General features: G+C 35.1%; 2 protein-coding genes across 2 annotated transcripts in view; both read right to left on the bottom strand.

The window, feature by feature from the left end:
* Positions 1-27,207, bottom strand: part of LOC125673012 (uncharacterized) — a 1,263,960-nt gene that overhangs the window by 433,266 nt on the left and 803,487 nt on the right. The gene's annotated exons all lie outside the window — the stretch shown is intronic.
* Positions 11,357-27,207, bottom strand: part of LOC130052941 (uncharacterized) — a 43,236-nt gene continuing 27,385 nt past the window's right edge. The window contains exon 5 of the mRNA XM_056159230.1: positions 11,357-13,818. Coding sequence (XP_056015205.1) covers positions 12,601-13,818 — 1,218 coding nt within the window. The 3' untranslated portion in view covers positions 11,357-12,600. The remainder of the gene's footprint in view (positions 13,819-27,207) is intronic.

Raw genomic sequence — 27,207 nt, 5'->3', positions numbered from 1 at the left:
AAATTCAACACCGCACCGATCTCTGTGAAATTTTCAAAAAATATATATATAGATACTGGTGTGTTGTTGTATTCATACCAAAGCGAAGAAATATTTTTTGAATATATGTTATACATATATTACACACTTGCTTGTTTAACACATTCACATTGAAGGAATTATTTCGTTTTAGGCCTAGATCGAGGGTAAATAGTGCATGTATATTTATGTGTGTAGTCTGATTAAAACCAGCTCCCTTCTAATGGTCCCTGACGACGATAGGGAAAAAAAGGGGGGGGGGGGGTAATCAGACTGTCATTCATTCATGAGGTTTAAGATTGGAATTTAAATAATCTGATTGTAAACAGATCTTTTATCCGCTCCGTTATCATTATGTCGTTACAAACGTACAATGTTTGAATACAAACTAGAGTTTAAAATGTATCTGGAATTAGTTGTTAAATATAACTGTCTTGTTTACTGGGAGTACAAGACCAACAGTCCGGTACAATAAATTTATTACCATATACTGTTAACAGGCACTGTCCCTTGGTGCCCCCTGTAATCAAGTCAACAATTCACACCTTCTTTACTGAACATTTCCTACAATTAATTGTTTTCATTTATATAATCATTATATTCTAACCTATCTGCATTAGCATAAAACATTAAGAACAACTTGATCCTACATGTGTTTTATACTTGCATACTGTACTTACTAAACTATAATTATACTGATTTTATCACTTAGGATTATCCAGTGTCTCAGAAACTGATGGGTGGGGCAGTTGGGTTATTTTATTTTATATATCATGTTGTTAATTTAAATCTTGTCTGCAATCAGTATTTCATATATAGCTATAGATATGTGCAGTGCAGAAGTGTGAACTCTGATAGTATTAGTAATTCTGAATGATTGTTTTCTGTACATACCCCCCTTTCCCTAGGAACCTTGATTGGCGAATAAACAATAAATATAGATAGAGTTAAAAGATTAAAACTAAAGTAAATGTTTCTTGGTTAAAATACATTAGTTGTCCTGCGTACATGTATCATGTATACATTTACAAAATAAATTGTAATTTTCCCGCCGTGTTACTTCCCTTTCCAGTATCTAATTTTGGATCAATATTCTACATCAGTGCTGCGTTTGAATATTAATTAGATAACGTGTTTACATGCATATCGGAGATAAAACTCGACGACGGTTAGGGGAAAATAAATGTATTGTGATACTATGAGATTATTTGAAAACTTTGAACAAATCACTGTCCAAATCTTGAAATATTCTTGAACAATACACTGAACTCGAGAAAAACACAAATAAACAGAGTGCAGGGGTAGGTTTTCATCTTGCGGGCCATTTTAACTTGTTTGCAAGCGGATGATGCAATTTGGACAGTGGATACTCGATTCTGTGAAACTTATACATTTCTATCATGTCATGTTTTCATTGATTTATGCACAGCTGGCTGTGCGCCGTGTCGATTTATGATCATCTATTTGCGTCTTGCATAATCTTGTCAAATGACGTCATATGACCCTTGATATCTTAAGTAAACATGTGAAGTGAAAGTACCGGAGGAGTATATATGTTGTGGTACTTGAAAAGTGTCTTTAGTTTTGTAATATTAATAAATGACCTACACTAAAAACAATAGGATATAAAGCTTCATTTTTCTGAATAATTCTTACACATGACCTTAAGTCACACGCGGATGTAAACAAAAATGCAAGTCTCGAAATGAAATGTGAAATAACGAACAGTGATTACTCTCATAACTCAAGTCTCCAAATGAAAGGTGAAATAACGAACAGTGATTAATCTCATGACTCACGTCTCCAAATGAAAGGTGAAATAACGAACAGGGATTAATATCATAACTCTAGTCTCCAAATGAAAGGTGAAATAACGAACAGTGGTTAATCTCATGACTCAAGTCTCCAAATGAAAGGTGAAATAACGAACGGTAATAAATCTCATGACTCAAATCTCCAAATGAAAGGTGAAATAACGAACAGGGATTAATCTCATGACTCAAGTGTCCAAATAAAAGGTGAAATAACGAACAGGGATTAATCTCAACGCAAATGTTACAGCACTGGAAAAGTCCGTTTTATTGGATTTGCAGTGATTGATTCCAGGAAATATATCACCGAGAATAAACAAAACGATGGCCAAAATATAATAAAGAAAGACTACATTTATTTTTGTGCGCCCAAATTTCGCACAAATCTATTTTTGAAATCTATAAAAATTCGACTGTCGTGTATATTGCGATACAATCGTACCACAACATTTATTAGTTTTGAGTTCGTGGTAATAGATTGCCTATCCAAAACTTAGAAAAATAACTTTTCCAATTTCTAAACAGTTGAGCATGATCACTCTTCTGGAAAAATATTGAGAATGTTGGTACATCATCAGTCCTGCAAAACAAGGTATGCTACTTTGTTGCATAAACGCTCTTTGGACATCTGCAGTTCTATTTCAATGAAAGTTTACATCATTATTATCCAAAGATTGGCAAAGAGACTATTACACGCGATATTTTCATAATGATTATCGACATGTTGCATCTGTGTACCTCGAAACAAATCCCGATTTATTGATAACAAACCTCCAGTTGAATAGTATCCTGATATCTCAGTTCAATGGAGGAACCCATGAATTGTGCAGAATTTTATTGCCCAAACCACCATCAATGTCGTCTAGAATAGACAAAAGGACCTCTTTTGCTAAGTCGAAATCTCTTTAAAATATGTATCATTATAATAATTAATAGTATAATAGTATTATATATTATTATCTAGTAATTATATTATTATATATTATAATAGGATCAAGTCTGTTTGAACAATTTGTTCTCTTCTTATCAACCTTTCTACAAGGTGATATTGCCAAATCTGTCCAGTACATCCAAATACATAAAGCTGGGTTTAAACCACCTGCGCACTTCGTTCATAATCAACCATAATTCTGAGCCGTTCTCACCTCAGCCATACCTACTTGTCTGCAACACATAAATCTGGATGTAAGCCCGGTATCATTGACCAGGGGTTTGAATCCGATATACGCAACCGGCCATAAGCAAATGTAGATTTTGACGTTTTATTCTAAAAATCCTTTTTTCAGTTGGGAGAAAATTGCTTGATCCGCCTCTCTTTAAGTTTGAAATGCGTAACATTTGTATAACAGTAATATCGCATTGAATCGATTGACCTGTGGGTCGCAATCAGTCAATTCCTCATATTGTAATGTGTCAGATTTTTATATATTTTTGACCAATAGAAAAAACAGAAAACGGAAATTATTACATTTCTGGTAGGTCACAAGTGTAAAATGAAGATAACGAACAATGATCAATCTCATAAATCCCATATGCGATATTTTAGAGAAAGGTATGCTATTCACAATAACAAGTTTTTGTACTGCTTAAACCTAGGTCATAAATTAGTTTCAGCAGTACGTAGACTTGAGTGGTGACTAGTCTCAGTAGTACAGAAACGGTGAGGGTTCAGCAAGTTCCCGCTGCGTAAACCACCTGGAATCGGGAACAGCCAAGGTTTGCATACTCCGTAAACCCTTATAAATTGGACGTTTCCAAACTCATACCTTGCGTAAACCATATGTTTTCTAAAGATGCTGCATATTTTACGGAAAGCTCCCACACTATTGATACCATACGTTTCATGCAGTGCAACATTTAATCAGTTTGTATCATCCCTGCATTGGGTCTCAGAAAATAAGTTAAAAAAAACAATCAATTATTCAGTACTTGGACTTCCCATATATATGTAGCAATATGCCATTATCACCTACATATGGTGTTTATATATCTCAACTGATTCGATACGTAAGAAGTTGTTCTGCTTATGGTCAGTTTTCAAGTCGAAGCAGGCTACTAACAAACAAGTTCTTGGTGCAGTATCTTTTCAAATCAAGGGTTATTGCTTCGTTACCTCGCACTCAATAAGTCATGACTTGTGAAGATGATGATACAGGGATTCCAACAGCCTGGTTTAAAGTGAGCATTTCGCAGATTTTATGATCGTTATAAAGATCTAGTTTGCGAATACAACCTATCATTGGGCAAATGCTGTCTAAGGTGTTTCATACCGATTGTTAGGCCGTTCGTGGCACACTGATTTTGACTACGGATAATTTCTTTTACCTGATCAAGATATAGGGCTCATGGTGGGTGGGACAGGTTGATAGCCGATGCATACGCCACCTAGGCACATTATTCCATATCTGGTATGTCCAGGGGTCTGTTTTTGCCCAACTCTCTATTTTGTATTGCTTATAGGAGTTATGAGATTGATCATTGTTCGTTATCTTCACCTTTCATACAGAATACAAGAGAGTATTTTTTTAAGTTAGGGCCCTTGCGGGAAGGTATGATAAAAATGTGGATTGAAAGTTTTAACTGAAGATATATATAGGGATTTCCAATGCCTATTTTTCAAAAGTCGTAGGTCCATACTACGATAAAACATGAATATGCAAACATCCCCTACTTGTGTGGACGCACGTGTAATTGCTCTGTTGAACAAGGGGTCATATTGATTTGCACCTGTCGGTCGGTATGTCGATCGGTCAGTGTGTAAGTTAGAAGATCAAGTGCTTTCGTCTCTGTACACTGAAGATCCTTTGCTTGACATGTTTACACCTTCTTATTATGGTCCGCCCTAAACGTAAATAACCCCAATGAATTTTGAGGTCATAAGTTCAATCTACTTTGGACAAAGGAAAATATTGTTTGCTCAATATCTTAAGAACCCTTTACTTGACAAACTGGTATATACTAAGGAATGGATAGCCCTCTTTATTTTGAGGATTCATGGTCAAGGGTCAAACTGGGTATAGTCAGATAATGTCCGCTAATTATCCTATGAATTTTCTTATGATAGACTTCAAATTTGTTACTGGAGCCCCTTAAGAGTAAATGGACCCTTCGATTTCAAGTCACAAGACCTAATTATTTTAATTTGAAATACCTGCTAGGTATTTAGAGAGGCCATTATTGGTATTGTGGTTGCCCCTAATTAGAAGATAACCCATATTTTTTCGTATCATCACTGACATTATGAAATTAATCCTTTCAATATGGCCTTCCGGGGGGTGTACATATAGAATAATGTATTTAACGCATTTCTTTTTTTTAAACTATGAACTCTAGGTATAAGAGTGGGGATGTAATTGGGGATCATATTTTACCTACCGTTTAGTACTTGAACATAGCTATAAACATTTTCACCACAACATAACAGTAACACCACAATGTTAGTAATATTGTTAAAGATACATTCCTATGTAAATTTGGTAAGTTAATTATGACCCTTTGGGGCTGGGTTGGGGATATGATATGGGTTCAAATATTTTCATACGAACGAAGGAGGTAGAAAATATATTACAAATATTAGGACTTAGAGCAACAGAACCTATGTGACTTTGGTGAGTATTGTGCCTCATTGGTCTCGTGTTGTTGATAGATACTTTCTTTTGATGATTTTTTGAGTGGATGATACATGTCTTATTGAACACATATTAATCATATTGATCCTTTAATGTGGGTCAATAATTCAGAAACCCCACAATTACCGGTATTTTACAGGGAACCATTTATACTTACAACAGCTTAAAATTCAAAACCAGTCTGTAACAACCCACATTCTATCTTGCACTGAGAAGGCAATCTTCGTGACATTTTAAACAGAAAGTTTCATATTTCATTGCAGGTCAAACTTACATTTACAAGGTTATTAATGAAGGAAGATACAATGACAGAGATTCAGACATCATCACGTGAATCGCTCCTGTTAAAGGAGGAAGAGAGACCCATTCTCTACTACAGTAGACCGTACAATTACCTTTTAGAAGAGGACAGAGAGGACATTGTTAAAGCACTTCTGACTATGACAGTACTGGAATATCGGGCAAGAGCGAAAAAAATAAACAAGTGTTATATATTTATTTAGAGTCACTTTGATAAAAACAACAACATTCGTTTCATTGAATAGTTATGTGTGGACAAGTTTAAATTACATGTAATAAATGACTGTTGGGTGTATGTTCTTGTTCACCTTTTCTTCTACAGAACCGAGAGGAAAACTTTATATAAAGTATTTTAGGATTAGAAAAAATACATATCGTTAAAGTACACATGACACAAAAATTTATTTGTCTGTAATCATTGTCTTTATAATCCTTAAGTCAGATTCTCACACTTAATCTGTTAAACAAGCATCTGATAACAAGGCACAGCTGGAAATAGTAATATGTAAACACCAGCCGAAGCAGTTCTCCAAGCAGTGCCGATAGTTAATGATATAAGAGTTACGTGTGTGTTATATACGTCAGGGGTGAGCTTCTTGCAAATTCTCACCGTAACGTATTGAATTTCACTGCACTGATCTTCAGCATCAACTGTCTTGAAACCTATTTTTGACTTTCCTGTTTATATTCTTCTTGTTTTTATTTTGACGTTAATGTTGGAAAAAACACGGATGGCTTTATCAACTGTTAATGACTCAAATTCTGCAGAAACATTACTCAAAGATGAAGGGATTACTGCTTGGGTTTCAGAAACATCTGCATCTACATTTACACTTTCTTCTGCAACATTATGATCACTGAGATCAGTATCATCACTTTCTATGAAAGCCTCTTTTAATACCTGTTTTTAAATATATACAAAGTCATTTAAGAAATAACAAAGATTCAATTGCACTAAAATATTCTTGGAAATCATGTAATAAACTTAAACTTTGATATTCACATTTGCAGCAGAATTAGGTTGTTGATCCTCCTTTCCCCCAAGCTCTAAATTGCTAAACATATATAAATATGTACCAGTATGTATATCGTGTATATATTGAAAAAAAAATCAACAAAAATTCTGTACATGTCTAATGAATAGACATCATGGCATTCTGAACCCCTTATCTATAAAAATGTATGTCACATATGAATAATGTAAGAAACCTATCATAACACGGGGATTATAAAAATTGATCTTTGTTTTCTTTTGGTAACAATTTTCTCTAGCTTTGCACCCCCCTCCCCAAATTTAAATTTGAATCCTGATACAAAATACGAATAGTAAAAAGCAGTTAACTTGCAGCACATATGTAATCATATTGTAAAAAAAAAATTGTTTTTTTTTTACCTGAAATCTTTGTCGTTTTCTATATGCACCATACCCAGATGGTTTTTTCTCAGTATTTGATTAAGTTGAACATTTACCTTGGGTAGGCCACTCAACATCGGGTACAGCATCATCTTTTAACTGAGCACGAGCATTAGGATAACCTAATTCAGCTAACCGGGGTGGATAACGAGAATACTGATCTGGTGTAAAGTGTTTCTCACATATTGTACTGCATTTGGTTAATGTAAGGTCTCTTCTACGACAGTAATGTACCCATGCATTTTGAAGACCTGCATCTTTTGGGAAGCAAAAAATGACACATTTTTGTCCACTTTTGAAGAGGTTGAACAATTATAAACAGCACAATACGGCATCCTTACAAACTATATGAATAACTCTTTAGATACAAAGACATATGAGTGTGCATGTTCTTTGTTTATGACTTAGCATTTAACCCATTACTGGTAATTAGGGAAACTGTCTTTGATCAGTGATAAGAAAGATTTATAGTATCTCTTCTGTAGAAGCATTTAACATCTTTGTGCTGTAGCTCATCTCTGACGTCACCCCGGCTGTTTCCGATCTCTGGGGTTTAGAATATGCATGTTGAGGTCAGGCTGCTTATCAGTACAGTGTTACAGCTTTAGCTGTGAAACGGATGCGTGTTTAACAGATTCATTGTGAGAATCTGACTTAAGGATTATAAAGACAATGATTACAGACAAATAATTTTTTGTGTCATGTGTCCTTTAAGTAATGTGAGCGAAGTGATAAGTGTTTGAAATCGTGGAATTAGATAATGATCATTTGGAAATATTTTCACTGAACTACTGTATTTAAAATGACACCACGTGGATATCAGTTTGTTCAAATTATGGCTCCACCGCAACGACAGGCTCACAATAAGGTTCATATATATACAAAGAAACAGTAGAACATATTGCCTGAACATTTTGCTCTCAATAATCCCAAAGCAGTAGTTGGATATTCAAAATATTAGTAAACCGAAATCTTTGAAAGACTCAGTGGCACAGGAAGCTTTATGCTGTATAGCTAAGTGATATATGTTATGTTCTACATACTCTGAACCACATTTTTACACTTTTTGCAACATCAAGTGAAATGGAATTTCAACATGTTAGTATATGCGATAAACTTGCATTTCAGATCCTGGAATAAGGCAGTTAATGCCGAACCTTTGATGACTTGTAGAGGTTATGACCTCAAAACTATCAACCTATAACGTCATTGGTAAATATTAACAATGTGTGTGTGGTGAAATGTGAAGATAACGGACAATCATCAATCTAAATAAAGAATACAATATTAAAAGTAGGGCAAACAGTGGTACCTGGAAACACCAGAAGGCGTAGAAGATGGAGAAGCGGAGTAAGCACCCCCTGTTGATCGGTCACAGCGGCCGTGTGTCCTATATCTTGTTCAGGTAAATGGGGTAATTTGTAGTCAAAGTTGATATTTAAGGAACGCTTTAACATTTGATAGGGAACACATGAGACAGGATTGAACTAACGACAGGTTGTATTGGCAAAACGATGATCGAAATTGATCACTCTTCGTTAACTTCACCTTTTCATCATTATAAAGACCATAGCTTTTGCAAAAATGATGTTTCTTTAAAACGTGCCAATGCCTCCTGCTTAAGGTTCTATCAGAAAGACCCATAATTTCCACTTTCAAATGCTACTGTTTTGCGAATGAGGAATCACTTCTTACCTTTATGTAAAGTTTGATGTGGTCATGGCACCAGTGGGACTTACGACATCCTGATTACGTAGCGAACGCTTTGCCACTGCGCTACCCCAAACGGCTGCTGAAACAGATATCCTTATGCTCTTGGCATGACAAACCTCGTCTCGTATACACACGAGGTGAATACCCGGATATGTCTACATGTTACGAGTGATATGTAGAAAGGGGTACGGAAGATTGTCCTTCACAGGGTGTTTACTGATGTGATAGTAGCTGTCTCCGATTAACAACATCAATCCCGCCAAACTGTGGATGATCCTCCATATTGGATTCAACTTCAAGGACATAGCTTTTCCCTAAATATCTGTCGCCATAAGAACAAGACAATTGACTAGTCTTTCCATCTCCCATACCACCTTGTGCAAAGCCGTGTCCTGTCGTCTTTCTACATGACATTACCAAAACACTGTCAGCATTCCAAGAGCATTCCAAGAGTAAATCTATCCTGGGCAACTGATGAACGAAACCCCTGATCCTGCATCCCAAGTTATCAAGCGCATATAACGCTGGCTTTATAGAGGAGGTATTTGGTTGCAACCTATTTGAATGACACTGCCAGAGGGATCAAAATGTTGTCGTGAATGGATCCATTGATGTTGTAAGATTATTACCAAAGCTGTATCCATGTGCACTACAACGCTTGGGTGTTTGGGAAACTTTCGTACATTTTGACATAGATGTACTCTGAAGTTGAAATAAAAAATATGCTAGAGTTCCTAATTGACAATATATTCGTGGTCTTTGGTGATCAGGTCTTCCAACAGTCTGTTTGAATTTCCATGGACATGGATTGTGCTCCTTTGTTAGCTGACCTGTTTCTATATTCATATGACGCAGAATTTATTCAAAAACTTCTACATGAGAAGAAAAAAAAAATCTCTCACTTTTGACTTCAATTCGACATTTCGATATATCGATGACGTTTTGTCTATTAACAATAATAAATTTCATTCATAATATGATGTCGATTTAATATATCCCTGTGAGCTCAAAATAAAGGACACCACAGAGTCGTCCACTTCTGCTTCATATTTTATTGAAAGTAGACATTAACGGCAAACTGACAACTCAACTGTATGATAAACGGGATGATTTCAGCTTCTCCATCGTCAACTTCCCATATTTATGTAGCAATATTCCATTATCACCTGCATATGATGTATCTATATCTCAACTGATTCGACATGTAAGAGCTTGTTCTGCGTAAAGTCAGTTTTTAAATCGAGGGAAACTACTGACAAACAAGTTGATGGTACAGGGGTTTCAACAGTCTCGATTGAAGTCAGCATTTCGCAAATTATATGGTCGTTATAATGATCTAATTCGTCAATACAACCTATCATTGGGTCAAATGCTGTCTGACTTGTTTCATACAAATTGTTAAGCCGCTCTTGGCACACTGAGTTTGACTGCAAATAAATCCGTTTACCTGATCAGGATATAGGGCTCACGGCGGGTGTGACCGGTCAACTGGGGATGTTTACTCCTCCAAGGCACCTGATCCCACCTCTCTTGTGTCCAGGGGTCCGTGTTTGCCCAACTATCTATTTTGTATTGTTTATAGGAGTTATGAGATTGATCACTGTTCGTTATCTTCACCTTGCATGAATTATGAGTGGTTATCATATGTACCGGAATATACAAAACAAAAACAGGTATCTGGGGTCATTGACCTCACTGTACTTGTAGAGAGCATTGAAAATTAATGTTACACAAGCTATCTTACAACACTGTTGCATGCAAACAGTTCTTGACATCAGTCGGTTCTGGACAATAGTTATCCCTCACTGTTCAATAAAATATCCAAATATGAGGCAGATATGCAGGACTCTCTGGTATGTTGTTTTTATTTCGAGTTTACTGGATTATTTCGAATCGACATATAAAAGAAACTGAGTATACTAGATAAACTGCCGATGCATCTAAACGTCGGGGTAAAGACACAGCGGTTTTAATTTCTCAGATAGGTTTTGAATAAATTTTGTCTCATAAGATATAAATTTAAAAATCGAGACAGGCTGCTGACAAATAAATTGCTGTTACAGTGTTGTTAACAGTGTTTTTATAATCAACATGTCGCTAATTCCATGGTTGTTATAATGATATAATCTGTGAATATGATACGACATTAGATCGACTGCTGCCTTACATGTTTCATACCAATTGCTAGGTCGTTATTTGCATTCTGGTTTGGACTGTGGATTACCCCGTTTACCAGATTCAGATATTGTTCACGGTGGCCAACAAGGGATACTTACTCCTTTTACGAATTTGACATCACTTCAGATTTCCAAGATTCGTGTTTATTTTGAATTTGCATGCTGTAAGCTATATACACTTTTTTACTGTTTGTTACCTTTGTACACCCGAAAAACGGCTGATATATTGCTTAAAACCGAAAACAATTCATCAATAAATCTATATTGATAGATAAAACACTAACTAAAACTTGGTGAGGAGTCTGACACACTTTTATTGATACAGATAGTTACAATCAAAGCAGTTCATTATTTCCAAGTTAAAAGCGGATAAAAAGTAGCAATGCTTTGTAACGTCATCAAATCATATTTCTGTAAACATTTTCAAAACAAGACTGAAAACCCACAGCAGTATGGGACTCTCCCACATCAATGTATATCAATGTGTATCTAAGGCGTTTCTTAGCAAAATATCGTGTTTTATGCAGCAGCTGTTTAATACAATACCCTACTGACATCACGAACATATATATATAGTGACGTTGCCAGAATTATTTAAATTAAACAGAGCAGTGACATAAAGAGTGTGTCAATAATTTTCCATCTTGCTTTGTAAAATGATATTAAAGGGTACCCTCAATACAAAGGCACCCAAGTCAGATGAGATTTCTTTTTATTAATTGCAGTTATGGACATGAAGGGACTTGCGTCTTCGAAAAGCAGTGGTAACTGATAACTTTTATAAAGGTCATTGTCCTGTTAAACTTTCTCTTAATTGGTTTCTGTTTGAAATATTTACACAAACTAGGTAATTAGATTAGGTGGCGAATATTTCCCTGTTTACAGTATAGGCTGGAGAAATGAAACCTAAAAGAATGTTTTTGAGGAGGTCATGAACGACAGAAAAAAAATATTAAATTTCTAACAGCAATAAATCCTTCATCAGTAAAAATGAACAAATGCATTAAAGGGTTACATTGGAAAACGAAATAGAATATTGAAACGATTACTATTATCCAGTTACAATGGCAGGGGTAAAGAATCACTACACATTTGATATTCAAATAGAATATAAAATGAAGCGGGTAAAATCAGTTACATATAGTCGGATGAACTAGTTTATAATTATTTGTACATTAATGCTAAGTAAGAACCATTTCAGTTTTTAAAAGTTACACAGAAGATTTGACCATATTGGTCCTCTATGTGATTTTTTCTATTTTGTCTTTTGTTTGAAAAGAAATTTTGTGTGGAAATGATACAGCTTTTTTTATCAGAATATTTGGGGAAATGATTTTGCTTTTGTTCAGGATATATGGAAGTTTGATACTATGTACATGTCCTGTAACATATGGTTAAGTGTATATTAATTTTAGCGCAGGGTAAGTTTGGAATCAAAGTATATAGATGGGTTTGTGAAATGAATATTCAAACAGTTTGTATTGCATAGTGCGCTTGTGAAACACGCATTTATATTTGTTGTCATCGTGTTACAACGTTCAAATATCGCTCCTCCAACATCCAATCAAGTCACGCCTGTTGACGTCGTGGGGTGATTTTGCCTTAATATGGTTTGGACACGTTACGCTTTTTTCAAATTTTAACGCTTCGGACTCTGGCAAAAAGTTATTTTCATCGACACTAGTAATTGCCACATCCTCACAAGAGTATCCTATTTCATAGCCAACTTGATCGTGAAAGGTTTCTGTTATTTCTTCAACAAACTTCTCAACCTCATTCCTTATTTCTACGACTTTTTCGGTTTGTAGCTCCCTGCTCTTACCAGGTGTAAATACTTGCAACAGAATCGATGTTTTGTTAACAGCAATGACAATACAATGGCTATAATCGCCTGTCTTGTAAAATGCTGCACTTTTACAAAACATGTCTTGATCGAGTGCTCTCCACTTCTCCAAACAACTAACAACCAGGCGGAAGAAGAAGAAATGGGGCAAATACGTCTTGAAATGAAAAATAAGAACAGATGTTTTGTGTCCTCTATTGATTACGTCCAGATTTTCCTCGGAAAACTCCACTCTGTTCATGCTTGGGACGTAGTGTATATCTGGTTTCTTTTCTGAGTCCGTCAGTTTTTTGGTCATAAGTCCAAGTTTCTGCATATATGGTAAAATGTCCTGTTGATACAGAGCGTATGATTCGTCTCCGGAATCCTCCCATATTTTCTGAAAGGTTGATTCGGAAATTCTCCCTGTTCCCATCCATTCGTCACATGCCTTATTATTGCCTGGCACGTGCTTTCGATCGGTGATGATGTGTTTAAACGCGTCAACAAACCATTGGACATTGATTATAATCGTATCCTTCAATTTCTTATCTGCAAAATATAAAACATGTCCAATTTCATGGAGAAATCGAAGCATATCGTCAATGTCCTGCTCAGTTGAAAATGTAAATTCTTCCATTTCTTGCAATGCAACTCTTTTCAGGATTCTTTCTCCTTCTCTTTTCTTTTTCTTAAGAATGTCGGCTAACTTTATCCAAGTTAAAGGAATTTCTTCTCCCCACTGAGGCAACTGCATGACGGTTTTGACAATGCATTTTTTGACATTTTCTATAGCTTTCTTTTCCTCGTAATTTAAATGTCTTGGTGGACATTCGACTTCAAAATATCTGTCGGATGATAAGATATCTGTCAAAGCTAGTCCTTTAGGCAATGCATTCCTCAACTTCCAGAAGAAATCCGATGTATGTTGCCCCTGTAATCAAAAACATAGTGTAAATTTTCCCATAGTGTCTACGTAGCTATAGCATAAAATAATTAGAAATGCTGAAGAAAAACAATATATGAATTTGCAACCATCTTGAAACTTAAAGGGGTATGATCATGAATTTAGCCGACAATTTTCAAATTTCAATTTCGATTTTGAATGTTTAGAATGCTTAACTAAGGTATTTCTAATGGTTAGCGAAAGTTTGAATGAAAGGTGAAGATAACGAACAGTGATCAATCTCATAACTCATACAAGCAATACAAAATATATAGTTGGGCAAATACGGACCCTGGACATACCAAAGTTGGGATCAGGTGCCTAGGAGGAGTAAGCATCCCCTGTCAGTTTGTCGCGACACATGGGGGATACAGAGCTCATAATTATTTGGTATGTAAATAAAGCTTATGTCATGCTTTTGATTAAACGCGGGTTAAAGATACTAGTACACATTTCGTTTAAAGCAGACTTTGTCAATTTACAAGTTAATTCTTCACAAGTAAATAGCTTCTAATGTTCGGCACACTTCATTTTTTAAACATGCTGCTTTATATTACGCAATATATATGTAAACAAAACATGGCACGATCCTTGTTTACATAACAAAGCCTTGTGAGTGCTGCATCGCACTTGTAACTCAGCAACTGGAATTCAAATTCTGATTGACCACTAAAAATGCCTTAGTTACGCAATGAAAAATGAAAAAAAAACACCACAAAATTTAAAAATGTCCAGCTCATATTGTGTACATGCCCCTTTCAGTGAAATATCTTTGTTCGACTTTAAGATAAAGTAAACAACATGTACTCAAGGATGGGTACACTTGCAAATGAAATTTGAAGATAACAAATAGAGATCAATCCCATAACTCCTATAAGTAATGCAATATAGAGTTGGGCAGACACAGACCCCTGGATGTACTAGAGATGGCTTCCCAACTTTTTGTTCTGATAGCACTGTCTATTTGAATTAAACAGTTGGGGGATTTAATTCTAATCATGAAACTGATAATTAAAGTGCTTGATTAGGCAATCCACTATAAATATTATGTGTATTCATTATGTGACACATTTACATGTCTCCATTTAGCAAATGATAGTAATAATCATGACATTTTACTTTCTTTTTGAATGTACGTTTATGCATTGACTTTGTTATACTATATACATAAATCGCGCCTTGTTCAATAGCAAACAAATTCTATTTCTTTTAATGAATAACATTTTTATAAAATCGTCCAATCCACCACCATTAGTAGCTTAACACGTCGTTATGTAGTTTTAATTTCATGTTACACGATCAATTGAATTAAGGCGTCCCATACCAAAATAAAGTAAAATAGATGCATAAAATGGTCTTTAGTGTTTTATATACATACTATTTAATTAAAAGTATCCGAGAACGAGACGGCGTTTAAACCGATACACAGTAAGCTTCCATATCTTTTCATCGAGGCCTGTGTTTATCATCACGAGACTATCACGTGACATTATATATTTATATCCAGCAAAAATGATTGTGATAATTGCAAAAGTGCAACGATGTCGTTTACATGCAGGCCGACCCTTTTAATATTGAAAAACAGAGCCTACTTTACATTAACTGAAAAGTATTGGGAGCAAGTTCTCCGATAGAAGGAAGTAGGTTTAAAATGCATCTAATGAAGCATATTTCTTAATTTTCGAGAAAATGCAAGACATTATTAGATGCGAATTATATAAACATCAAGCACCACCATACATGGTACGGCATCGCAATGATTATGTAAATTAAACACAGTGCTAATCAGAATCAGGAAAATATATAGAGGCGATTCCAAGGTAACAATACAAAATGAACATCACCATCGCGTAAACTAGATATGATAAATGCTGAGTGATTTCATATGAAAAAGAAATTATATATGGCTATATGATAAGCATTTGACAAGAACATTGTCCATGTATACTGCTTATCACTTGATAACGGTAGTAAATAACGACATACTATTATGACATTTTCCACGCGATACAACTGTAAGAACTTGTACGGCGTGACGTCGTTTTTATTGTGACGTCACATGGTGCGAAGTGCTCCGAGGTACATTTATACACAACACTGTAATTATTCTCGGGAAGGCTTAAAGGACACATCTCATGTTTTCAAAGTATACAACATTATATGCATTTCGTCTTCTTTATGCTTATAGTAATTAATTCTAATAGTTCGTTCGCCGCAATTTTGCGATAATTAACCACAATAACATACTTAAATCTAAGCCCGGATTTCAAAAAGTCTAGTTAATTAGGTAGGTAGTCACGTGGTACAGTGATGTCACATGCGCCCTTCGGATTGTGAAAGTACTGCGAGATATTAATAAAAACTCAACTTTTAGGAGCCTAATTTATTTACCATGGGCAACATTTAAATCAATGTTGACAAATTTTCCGAGTTGTATATGTTTTCGCCACCAGTGCACATATATAACGATGTAAATACCCAACTATAGCGAGTAAAGCGTGTATGAAATCGGCAGTATTGTGAGTAAATAATGTTTATATGGGTCGCTGTCTACAAACTGTTTGGTGATGTTATTCCTTTATACATCTGTAATTGGTGTTGTTTTTTTTAAAATAAACAGTGCAATCATTATTTATATTTGGATTAGACAAATTATGATACGTTAAATTGTTGACAACTAGGCCCTATGCCAAGCTATTGTCACGAATGCATCTCGGAAAGAAAGAAAATGACAACACACACACAATTCAATAAAAATAATCAAATTCAAAGTGGTAATCACATTATTTTATTTTGATAAAGCAATCTTACAACTATTTTTGAATTGTGATCTGCACGTATTTAGGAATTACAAAGTGGGAGTACGGCGTTATACTAATGCACTAAAGATGCTACGAGTTCAATAAGGAAATAATTTTATAATTCAATTTAAAGTTAGGAAATACAATATTCTATTATTTGTATCATTAAAAGTTCAATTATTTTGTATTTTTAATTTTTTTTGTAAAGCTACCAGTTGGTAGAAGTTACATTGTATCGTCGATATATGTTGTTACAAGGTGAAGGTCAGTTGACCCGTGTGTGTTTTGAATTTGAAGAGCAAAACAGAATGTATGCTATAGGCCTACCAGTGCTTATAGCTTCAATACATTTTCTCGCAGTTTATCAGGGTCTCTGTCCAAGCGGTTTTTGAAAAGGTGACTGGGTGTGTTTTTTAAGGTAAAGTTTTTGCTCAAAAAAAAAATATCCACATCTTTTTTCTCGTACCATCCTTCGAAAAATTGAAAAATACTCAGTCTAAATCCTTTCTACCGACAACTAGTACACCTGAACACGGCACAAAACATCTTAATACATTATTATTTACAAGCCGTTAACGTGATCATTGGTTTTTTGTCGATTAAATCTAACCTCTTTTATGAAATAGCTAATAGATGTTTTCAAGCCCGAGGGCGCATATAACGTCACACATAATGGCGCGTAAACTAGCGAAAGAAAATATGCATATCGCAAGATTTAAATTTCATCGCTTTCAAATTCGAAATATACGCAAAATATTTCATTTTAAACACATTTAAAGTAGTTTTAGGCATAAAAAGAGTTAATTTTGCTGAAAAAATGAAAAAGTTTAGAAACATGCGTTGTGTCCTTTAACTGAACTGAGAGTTTGTCAGAAATGTTTTTTTTTTTTTTTTTTTTTTTTGCAGGTTCTTTTACATCTCATTTAATATTTCAATTTACACATATAGAAACGCATCTAGGGTTAGGTGACTTTGACCTAGATATGGCGCTTACGACTGTTACGGTGAATGCTTCTCTGTGATGACAACCCTATAGTAATACGGACCCTCTGTTTCAAAGTCATATTCGAAAGATATGTGAGTGTTACTGCTAGTGACAGGCGCTTGTTGAAAGAACATCCACTACTTGTGTTAAACGCTTATCTAGTAGTGTGACATCAGGAATGTAACAAGAGACCCATAAACCACAAATCTTATGCGAGTCAATTTGCCGTGTTGTTACTCGGAATATTTCTAAACTGATATCCATCCTCTTTAATCCCAGAACAACTTTTGCCCTCAAGTCATACTTCCAAGATAGCCCCATAGGGTTATGCTCTAACCAAACTTTAATACACAAACATGGGGATGCTTAAATATCAGAATTACTAGCATATCCTTGCTTTCTGTAGAAGAAGATTTAAGAACCCCCTATATTAATGTAGTATGCAAATTTAATACTCGATTTCATCTTCACTTTATCCTCAGGGTCAATGAAAAGAAACTTGACTTCATGTAACTTGGGAAGATTACGATCTAGTGTGGTCCTGGTACTTGTTAACATATATAGTGAGTATTAATCCGAAAATTTCAACGATTATATGTATTTTAATGTCAAGTTTCTATCCTCTCATTAAGACCCCATCCTATTGGTCCCCTCCCTCGAATTTCCATCTGTAGTACATGGGATCCTTGTTTATTAACAATGACTAATCACTGCCTAGCTAGTCATCAACAGAAGATTTTTAAAGGTTTTCTTCATACATCATGATGTAAAGATTTAGTCCCATATTGAGGTCCAGAGGAGTTACGATTTGTACAAACGAAACTATACACTACCTACAGATGGTACAGTCCCACTTGTATTGTGGCTGAACAGTGAACGAACGTACGTTGAACGAATGCACATCGAACGGTGAGCTAACTCTGTGTGAACGTTGAACGCAACTTGGTAAACGGTTGGTGAAGGCTGAATAATGAGCTAACGCAAATCACAAACGGAGTGCAAACCCAAGCGCAAAATGAACGGTGAGCGAGCGCTGAACGCACGGCGAACGAACGACGAATGATTTATTCTGAATATTTCGGATATTTTCTTGATATCGTACTTATTTCATAATTAAACATGAAATGATATATTTATTTGTCAGCAATGAATGAATTTTGTAGTGCCAGTATCACCTAAATGCATTAAAATCCATAGCCATACATTTTTGTAAATACTCCCCAAAACAAATAAATATAGATGCAAGCAATGTTGTGAGGAATTCAACGCATCTGAACATGTATGTACTGGTACAAGAACACTGCGTAATTATGTAGTCATGCTTCTTACGAGATATACGTTTCTTCTAACGCTGTTGAACATGCTCTGCATTACGAGATTAAAGTTTACAGAATATGTTAATGAGAAACAACCAATGGATGATTCAAAAAGTTTGTTTAGCATCTTTAACAACGATTATTCATAATTGATTGCTTCAATTGTTGAGACATTTTATACATGTGCATGTAATTGAGGTATGTAAGTTGATATTATTCCAAATCCCAATTTTAATCAATTTAAGTACCTGTATACTTTCATGTACTTTCTTTTTTAATCACGAATGTAAGTTGATTATAATTGTCATTTTGTTTCTATTGCATTGCTTTATAGATAAGTTCATTTCATAAAAAAGGAAGGTGGCACAGTCAATTGAACCTGCATATAAGATTAACGGAACAATTACATTGTCAACAAAAACCGCTCCGCCCTAATGCCAATTCAATGATGAATGAATAAATTGTACAATATGAAGTAGCTGTAAATTCCCCAAGTCACTATATTTGCATTTATGTCACAAATTAAAGAGTTCCAGCGATGTTTGTTGAAATTTATTTCAGTTTTGTGTTATACACGTGTGTATGAAAGGTGAAGATACAGAATAGTGATCAATCTCATAACTTCTATAAACAATTCAAAAAAGATACATAAAAATAGTTATGCCTTCTATATGATAAATCTAGAAGTTAAAACATGTTTCCCGAAGCTAGTTATTTTTCGTCTCAACAAACAAGTAATTATTGTAGTTGTAAAATTGTCATTTATTAATGACAAGAAGATATCAAGATAAACAATTGGGGAGATCCTACTTTCTTATCAAATTGTACATAGACTTGGTTTAGGATCTCCCAAAGTTACATGTTAAGATATAGTGTGAAAATTATAATCACTATGGTGAAAAATAAGGTGGCAACAAACAATAGGCCACAACTATAGTCAAATGACAACGTGTAAAATATATACAGCAGGATAGTTGAAAGGGTGGCGGTGGGTATTATTTCTTATGGTTCGCTTAAAACAAGTGAAACGTCTAACGATGATAACAATATACTGATAACGTCACACAGTAATTCATCACGTCAAGAGATAATCTAACGTCACATGTGTACTAGTGCATTGTTACGTCACAAGCCAGCAAAATAATGCACCGGTGTATTGTTACATATAAATGCATAAAACATATTATTTACAATAATAGCACTTTATGCCTTCTATATGATAAATTCAGAAGTTAAAACATGTTTCCCGCAGCTAGTTATTTTTCATCTCAACAAACAAGTAATTATTGTAGTTGTAAAATTGTCATTTATTAATGACAAGAAGATATCAAGATAAACAATTAGGGGGATCCTACTTTCTTATCAAATTGTACATAGACTTGGTTTAGGATCTCCCAAAGTTACATGTTAAGATATAGTGTGAAAATTATAATCACTATGATGAAAAATAAGGTGGCAAGAAACAATAACCCACCAACATCCAACACACATTGGATTTTCCGCCAACCAAGGAAAACAACATATAAATATGCCAGAGGAAAGAAAATCCTCTCTAATATCAGAATCTTGAGAAAAGGAAATTCAATAATACATAACACCACATAATACTTATACAATTTCAAATAGCCAGCAACACCCCTGATTCTATGACCTGGATTACATCAGTGTAACATATTTAGCACATGCAGGAGTACATGTATACTAGCAGCACAGGTGTAGGAGAAAGTAGCAGACATAATCTGGCCTACTCATCACTAATAACTTACATATACTAAGAGTCATAGAATGATGGGAGACATAATCTGACCCATCTAATGTTGATATGAAGACGGTCTATGGGAGGATGGCAGACATAATCTCACTCATTTAATGTTTATCTGAAGACGTTCTCTGGGAGGATGGCAGACATAATCTGACCCATCGAATGTTGAGTGATCTAGTGACAGCTATAGGGGAATATGACAGACATAATCTGACTCATTAGATTGACAGAGTAAAAGAACAGTCCTTATATATCTCTTAACAGCATTGCACTTCCATCGACCCATTCGCTGTATCGCATTTTCAGAAAAATCTAGCCTAGCTGCATGTGTTGCTGCTCCGGTTCGAAAAATGTGACCTTTGTACAATTTTGGATTCAAACCCATGAATGAAATAGCTGCCTCTAATTGTTTTGAAACAAACGAATATGCAACTGGGACCCCGTTAATAAACTGAAAAAGGGGACCACTTGAATGTTTGAATTTACGCAAATAGTGAAAGAGAGCAAAAACTGGACAGAATTCCTTGTCAGCCTGGACCTCTAAGCAAATAGTAATTGATTGGTCAGCTTGCATAGTTTTTGCATGACGTAAAATTAAGCTTACACTGCTTAACTTCCCCTCTTTTGCTTCGAAATGGACGTCTGACCTTTGTATTGCTTGAACTATAGCCTGTTTTGACTTGGTAACTAATTCCCCTAGTCTGAAAAATCCAAAAAAGGCAGTGGAAAACAATGCTTTCAATAAAACATGGTGAAGAAAACTGGAGCATGTATGATGTATGGCATTGATGAGTTTCATGAGAATTTCCCCTGCTATTGGGAGTCGCGAGTCTGCCCCATGACATGATTTTTGACAGCCTTTTAACAATTTTTGTACTAGAAAATTTTGGGATGGGTCTGGCAAGTTTAAAATTTTATGAAGAAATGAAATGGCGGAAACCTGTGATGCTAAAGTGCTTGCCGAATAATTGTTTTCATATAGGTAAGCCAAAAAGTTACAAATTGTAGAGATCTGTAATGGGAGAGTAAGCTTTGATGTTGACCAATGACACAACTTATCCCATGTATGTAGATATGCCTTTTTGTAGAAGGGTTGAGAGAGGCTTGTATTAAGTCGCATGCCATCGGTGTCAAATGTGCAAAAGCTGGCATGGGACGTGTGTTGGTTGTTTGGCCAAGTATGGAGCTTCCATGAAAGCTTCCTGAAATTTTAAACGAGAGAGCCTGTCAGCCAGTACATTAAATTTTCCTGAAACATCTTTAGCTCTTAAATGAATATTGTATTGCATCGACACTAGCACAAGCCGTCGTAACAATTTCATAAGATTATGTTCTTTTGCTGACTGCTTATTGATAACATTCACTACCGCCATATTGTCAGATAGAAATATAATTTTCTTGTTCCGAAGTTCCTGACACCATATTTCTAAAGCAATTACAATTGGGAAAAGTTCTTTGATACATATCTGATATTGTGCAAGAGCATCTGACCACTTATTTGCAAACCATTTAAAACGTAGCACTGCTGCATAACCTTGTGACCCTGATGCATGCTTGTAAATTTAAATGATCCGAAGACATCCATTCCTTATCTAAGAAAACTGACTTGCCATTAAAGTGTTGAATGAAATCTGACCAGGTAGCTAAGTCAGCTCTAGCTTCCATATCTAACTTAATATACCTTGTAGAATCATCTAAACCACAGGTAAGATTGATTAAGCGCCGCAAAAAAGCATTGCCTGGTACTACAACCCCATATGCAAAATTTAAGAGACCTATGGCTGATTGTAATTCTTTTAATGAGACCTTTTTGCATTTTTTCAGTTGGTTAAGCGTTTTGTTAACCTTGACAACTTTTTCACAAGGAAGTCTACATTCCATCGCTTCAGTATCTACCTCAATCCCATATATAGTTAACTTCGTTGTAGGGGGTTGTGTTTTTTTCATCTTTATCGGGATACCCACTTGTTTGCATATAAATAAGAAGTTTGTTAGATCATCTCTACATTTTGACGAGTTCGGTGGGCCTATAAAGAAAAAATCATCCAGGATATGAGAGATACCTGCTGCCTTGAAAACGTTTTCCATTATCCACTGTAACGCACAGCTAAGTGCTTCAAAAATTTGACAACTGCTACTTGCTCCCATTGGTAAACACATATCATAATAAAATGAATTTCGCCAACGAAAACCTAAAAGGTGATAGTCTAGTGGATGAATTGGAACTATTCTAAAGGCATCTTCAATGTCAGAGTTTGCCATTAAACTATATTGCCCAAATTTCTGAACCAAATAGACAATATTGTCAATTGAATCATAGTGAACCGCCGAAAATTCCTTTGGAATGTTGGCATTAACAGACTGATTTTTAGGGAAAGAAAGCTCGTGGATAATTCTAAAGTTTTCTGAAGTACTTTTTGGCACTAATCCTAAAGGTCACACAGTGAAATGTTCTAAAGGGGGTTCATGAAATGGCCCACCTATTCTACCGTTTTTAATTCCAGTTTGAACATAATCGTCAATGATACTGGGGTGATCTGCTGTTGATTTGTGATTTTTTGATATATGAGATATATGTGGGTCAGCAGCACAGCCCACCCGAAAACCCCCTTTAAATCCTTGCACTAAGTAATCTGAAAGAGATCTATCGTATTGGACCAGAAAGTCATTTAGCTTGTCTGGGATAACTGGTGTTGGGAGCAGAAATCCCCCCTGAGGCTGTTGATGCTCTTGATTTGATATTTGAGGATTACTTTTTCTTATTCCCTCTACAATTGGTTCTTGAATGGTTTCCATGACATGTTTGACATGTGTGTGAGTAAGGGCATGGGTCATTTTGACACTGTTCTCCATTATTAAAGGCATAGTAGAAACGCATTTGCGCTCTGCTTGACCCATTCCGAAAGGGGTGTGGGGCTGCACGGGATACATATGCACCAGTGACAGCTTTTACTCTGAGTTCCTCAATCGTCTTTTGCCATGGCACATCTACTGTTTCTTTCAATTGTCGAAAATTTTCATCGTAAATTCCCCAAGCCCCCTCCCCTAACATTTTGTGCATTTCCCTGATAAAGAAACAATACTTTAACAAATGCAGTGCTTGGTTTGGAGCTTTTTCAAGATATATTGTTATGAAAATCAAAAAAGCGTCTGTCCACTGATTAATAGTCAGTGATGTTTTGGGTTTTGTTGACCCCTGCTGCTGAATTGTCACAGACCCAGCAGCAATATTCAACGAAACAGGATCCTCACGCTTTTTTTCTTATGATTCGCTTAAAACAAGTCAAACGTCTAACGATAATAACAATATACTGATAACGTCACAGTAACTTATCACCTCAAGAGATAATCTAACGTCACATGTGTACTAGTGCATTGTTACGTCACAAGCCAACAAAATAATGCACCGGTGCATTGTTACATATAAATGCATAAAACATATCATTTACAATAATATCACTAAATATATATAATTGGACGATTCGAACTCTGTTAAAAAAGCGCCCCCGTAAACTGATATAAACAAAGAAAAACAATCACACTTAACATAAAGTGTACAAAACACTGATTGACCTCACTTAATAGTATATATGTATCTATTTTGTAAGGATAATCCATTCAGGTAAATGTAAAATCATTATAAATGAGAAGGTGTAAAAGTTTTCATCTTTAAAATAACCGCTATCTGACCAGTCACGTAACGAGACTTCTGATACCGTTGCTGATACAGAATGGACTGGAGTTTTCTTTGAATTTTCACAGTTGACACAAATACATTATATTTCTGATGTAATACAAAGCTGAAGATAACGAATAATGATCAATCCCACAACTCCCACACGGAGCCCAGACTTAAGTCTACATTGATAGATAAAACACCCACTAAAGCTGGTGAGGAGTCTTACACACTTTTATTGATACACATACGTATAGTTACAATCAAAGCAGTACATCATTTCCAAATTAAAAACGGGTATAGAGTAGCATTCCTTTGTAACATCATCAAATTACGTTTCTGTACACATTTTCAAAGTAAAAAAGATTGGAAACCCCTCGCATGGGGGAGTCTTCCACATCATACAATGTATATCAATGTGTATCCATGGTGTTTCTTAGCAAAATGACGTATTTTATGCAGCTGGTGTTTTATACAATACCCTACTGACGCCACGTAAATATACATTGTGACGTTGCCAAAATTGTTCTAAATTAGTGTGGGAGCATAAATGGTTTGTCAATGATTTTCCATCTTGCTTTGTAAAATGATATTATGGACATGGAGGGACTTACGTCTTCGAAAAGCAGTGGTAACTGATAGCTTTTATAAAGGTCATTGTCCTGTTAGACATTCTCTTAATTTGTTTCTGTTTGAAATATCTGCACAGACTAGGTAATTAGATTCGACAGATACAATTATGTTACAAGAGAACTGATCGAAAATCCTAGAAAGGAAACCCGACTCGTCCAGTCTTTAAATTTGCCCACACACAAGGACGAAATGAGCGACGATAGAAGGGGCGACTATTTCCCTGTTTATAGTATAGGTTGGAGACATGACAGCTAAAATAATGATATGGAAGAGGTTATATCGAAAAGATTCGCATCAACGACAGAAAAAAATATCAAATTTCTAACAGCAATAATTCATTTATCAGTAAAAATAAACAAATGCAATAAAGGGGTACATTGGAAAAACGAGATAGAATATTCAAACCATTACAACAATCTAGTTAGATTGGTAGGGATAAAGAATCACTGCATATTTGATATTGAAATACAATATAAAATGAAACAGGTAAAATCAGTTACAAATAGTCGGATGAACTAGTTTAGAATTGTATGTACACTAATGCTAAGTTAGAACCATTTCGGTTTTTAAAAGTTACGCGGGATATTTGACCATATTGACCCTCCACGTGATTTTTAAAAAAAATTGTTTGAAAGGGAATAGTGTGTGGACATGATACATTTTAGTTTTGATCAGAATATTTGTGGATATGATTTTGCTTTTGTTCAGGATATACATGCATATGATACATTGTTTTCTTTTTGATCAGAACATGCGTGAGTTTGAAATAATTTTGGAGATTAGAATAAGTGTGTGTGGATAGGATACATTTTTCTTTTGGTCAGAATATAGTTGGATATGATTCATTTTTCTTTTTAATCAGGATATGCATGAATACAATAAAAAAATATTTTTGATCAGAATATATCTGAATATTATACATTTTATGGATGAGAATATGTATGGGCATTATAGATTTTTCTTTTTGATCTGAATATGTGTGAATTTGATGTTTTCTTGCACAAAATCAGAAGAATATGCCAAGTGTACATAGCTGTAGATGTTTTGTAGATTAAAATTTAGAACTCTAAACGTACAGTTTTCACAGTAATGATGCTAGTTCCTACAATTTAGGATTAAGTAGATTTGTATCATAATGGCGTAGGTCATTCATAAATGCAAAGTGAATAAAAGGCGAAGATAACGAACAGTGATCACTATCATAACTCCTACATTACATTGATATATCTATTTTTCTTTTTTTTTCTTTTTTACATCGGATATATGGAAGTTTGATATTATATGCATATCTCATAGCATATGGTTGAGTGCATATTAATCATAGTGTATGATAATTTGGGAATCAAAGTATACAGATGGGTGTGTGAAATAAATATTCAAACAGTTCTCATTTCATAATGCGCTTGTGTAACACGCACCTGCGTTTGTTGTCATTGTGTTACTGCAAGTAGTATTGCGCTACAACGTTCAAATATCACTCCTCCAACATCCAATCAAGTCACGTCTGCTGACGTCATGGAATGGTTTTGCCTTATTATGGTTTGGACATGTTACCTTCTTTTCAAATTTTAACACTTCGGACTCTGGCAAAGACTGCTTTTCATCAACACTAGTAATTGCCATATCCTCACAAGAGTATCCTATTTCATAGCCAACTTGATCATGAAAGGTTTTTGTTATTTCTTTAACGAACATTTCAACCTCATTCCTTATTTCTACAACTTTTTCGGTTTGTAGCTCCGTGGTCTTACCAGGTGTAAATACTTGCAACAGAATCGATGTTTTGTTAACAGCAATGGTAATACAATGGCTATAATCGGGTATCTTGTAAAATGCTGCACTTTTAAAAAACATGTCTTGATTGAGTGCTCTCCACTTCTCTAAACAACTAACAACCAGGCGGAAGAAGAAGAAATGGGGCAGATAAGTATTGAAATGAAAAATAAGAACAGATGTTTTGTGTCCTCTATTGATTACGTCCAGATTATCCTTGGAAAACTCTACTATTTTCATGCTTGGGACATAGTGCATATCTTGTTTATTTTTTTGGTCATAAGTCCAAGTCTCTGCATATATAGTAAAATGTCCTTTTGATACAGAGCGTACGATTCGTCTCCAGAATCCTTCCATATTTTCTTCGAACGTCCATCAGTGGTGCATGGGGATCCTTGTTTATTAACAATGACTAATCACTGCCTAGCTAG

The sequence above is a fragment of the Ostrea edulis genome, chromosome 3 (genome assembly GCF_947568905.1).
Source record: "Ostrea edulis chromosome 3, xbOstEdul1.1, whole genome shotgun sequence".
Taxonomy (NCBI): Eukaryota; Metazoa; Mollusca; class Bivalvia; order Ostreida; family Ostreidae; genus Ostrea; species Ostrea edulis.
This window is presented reverse-complemented; position numbering and strand designations above follow the sequence as displayed.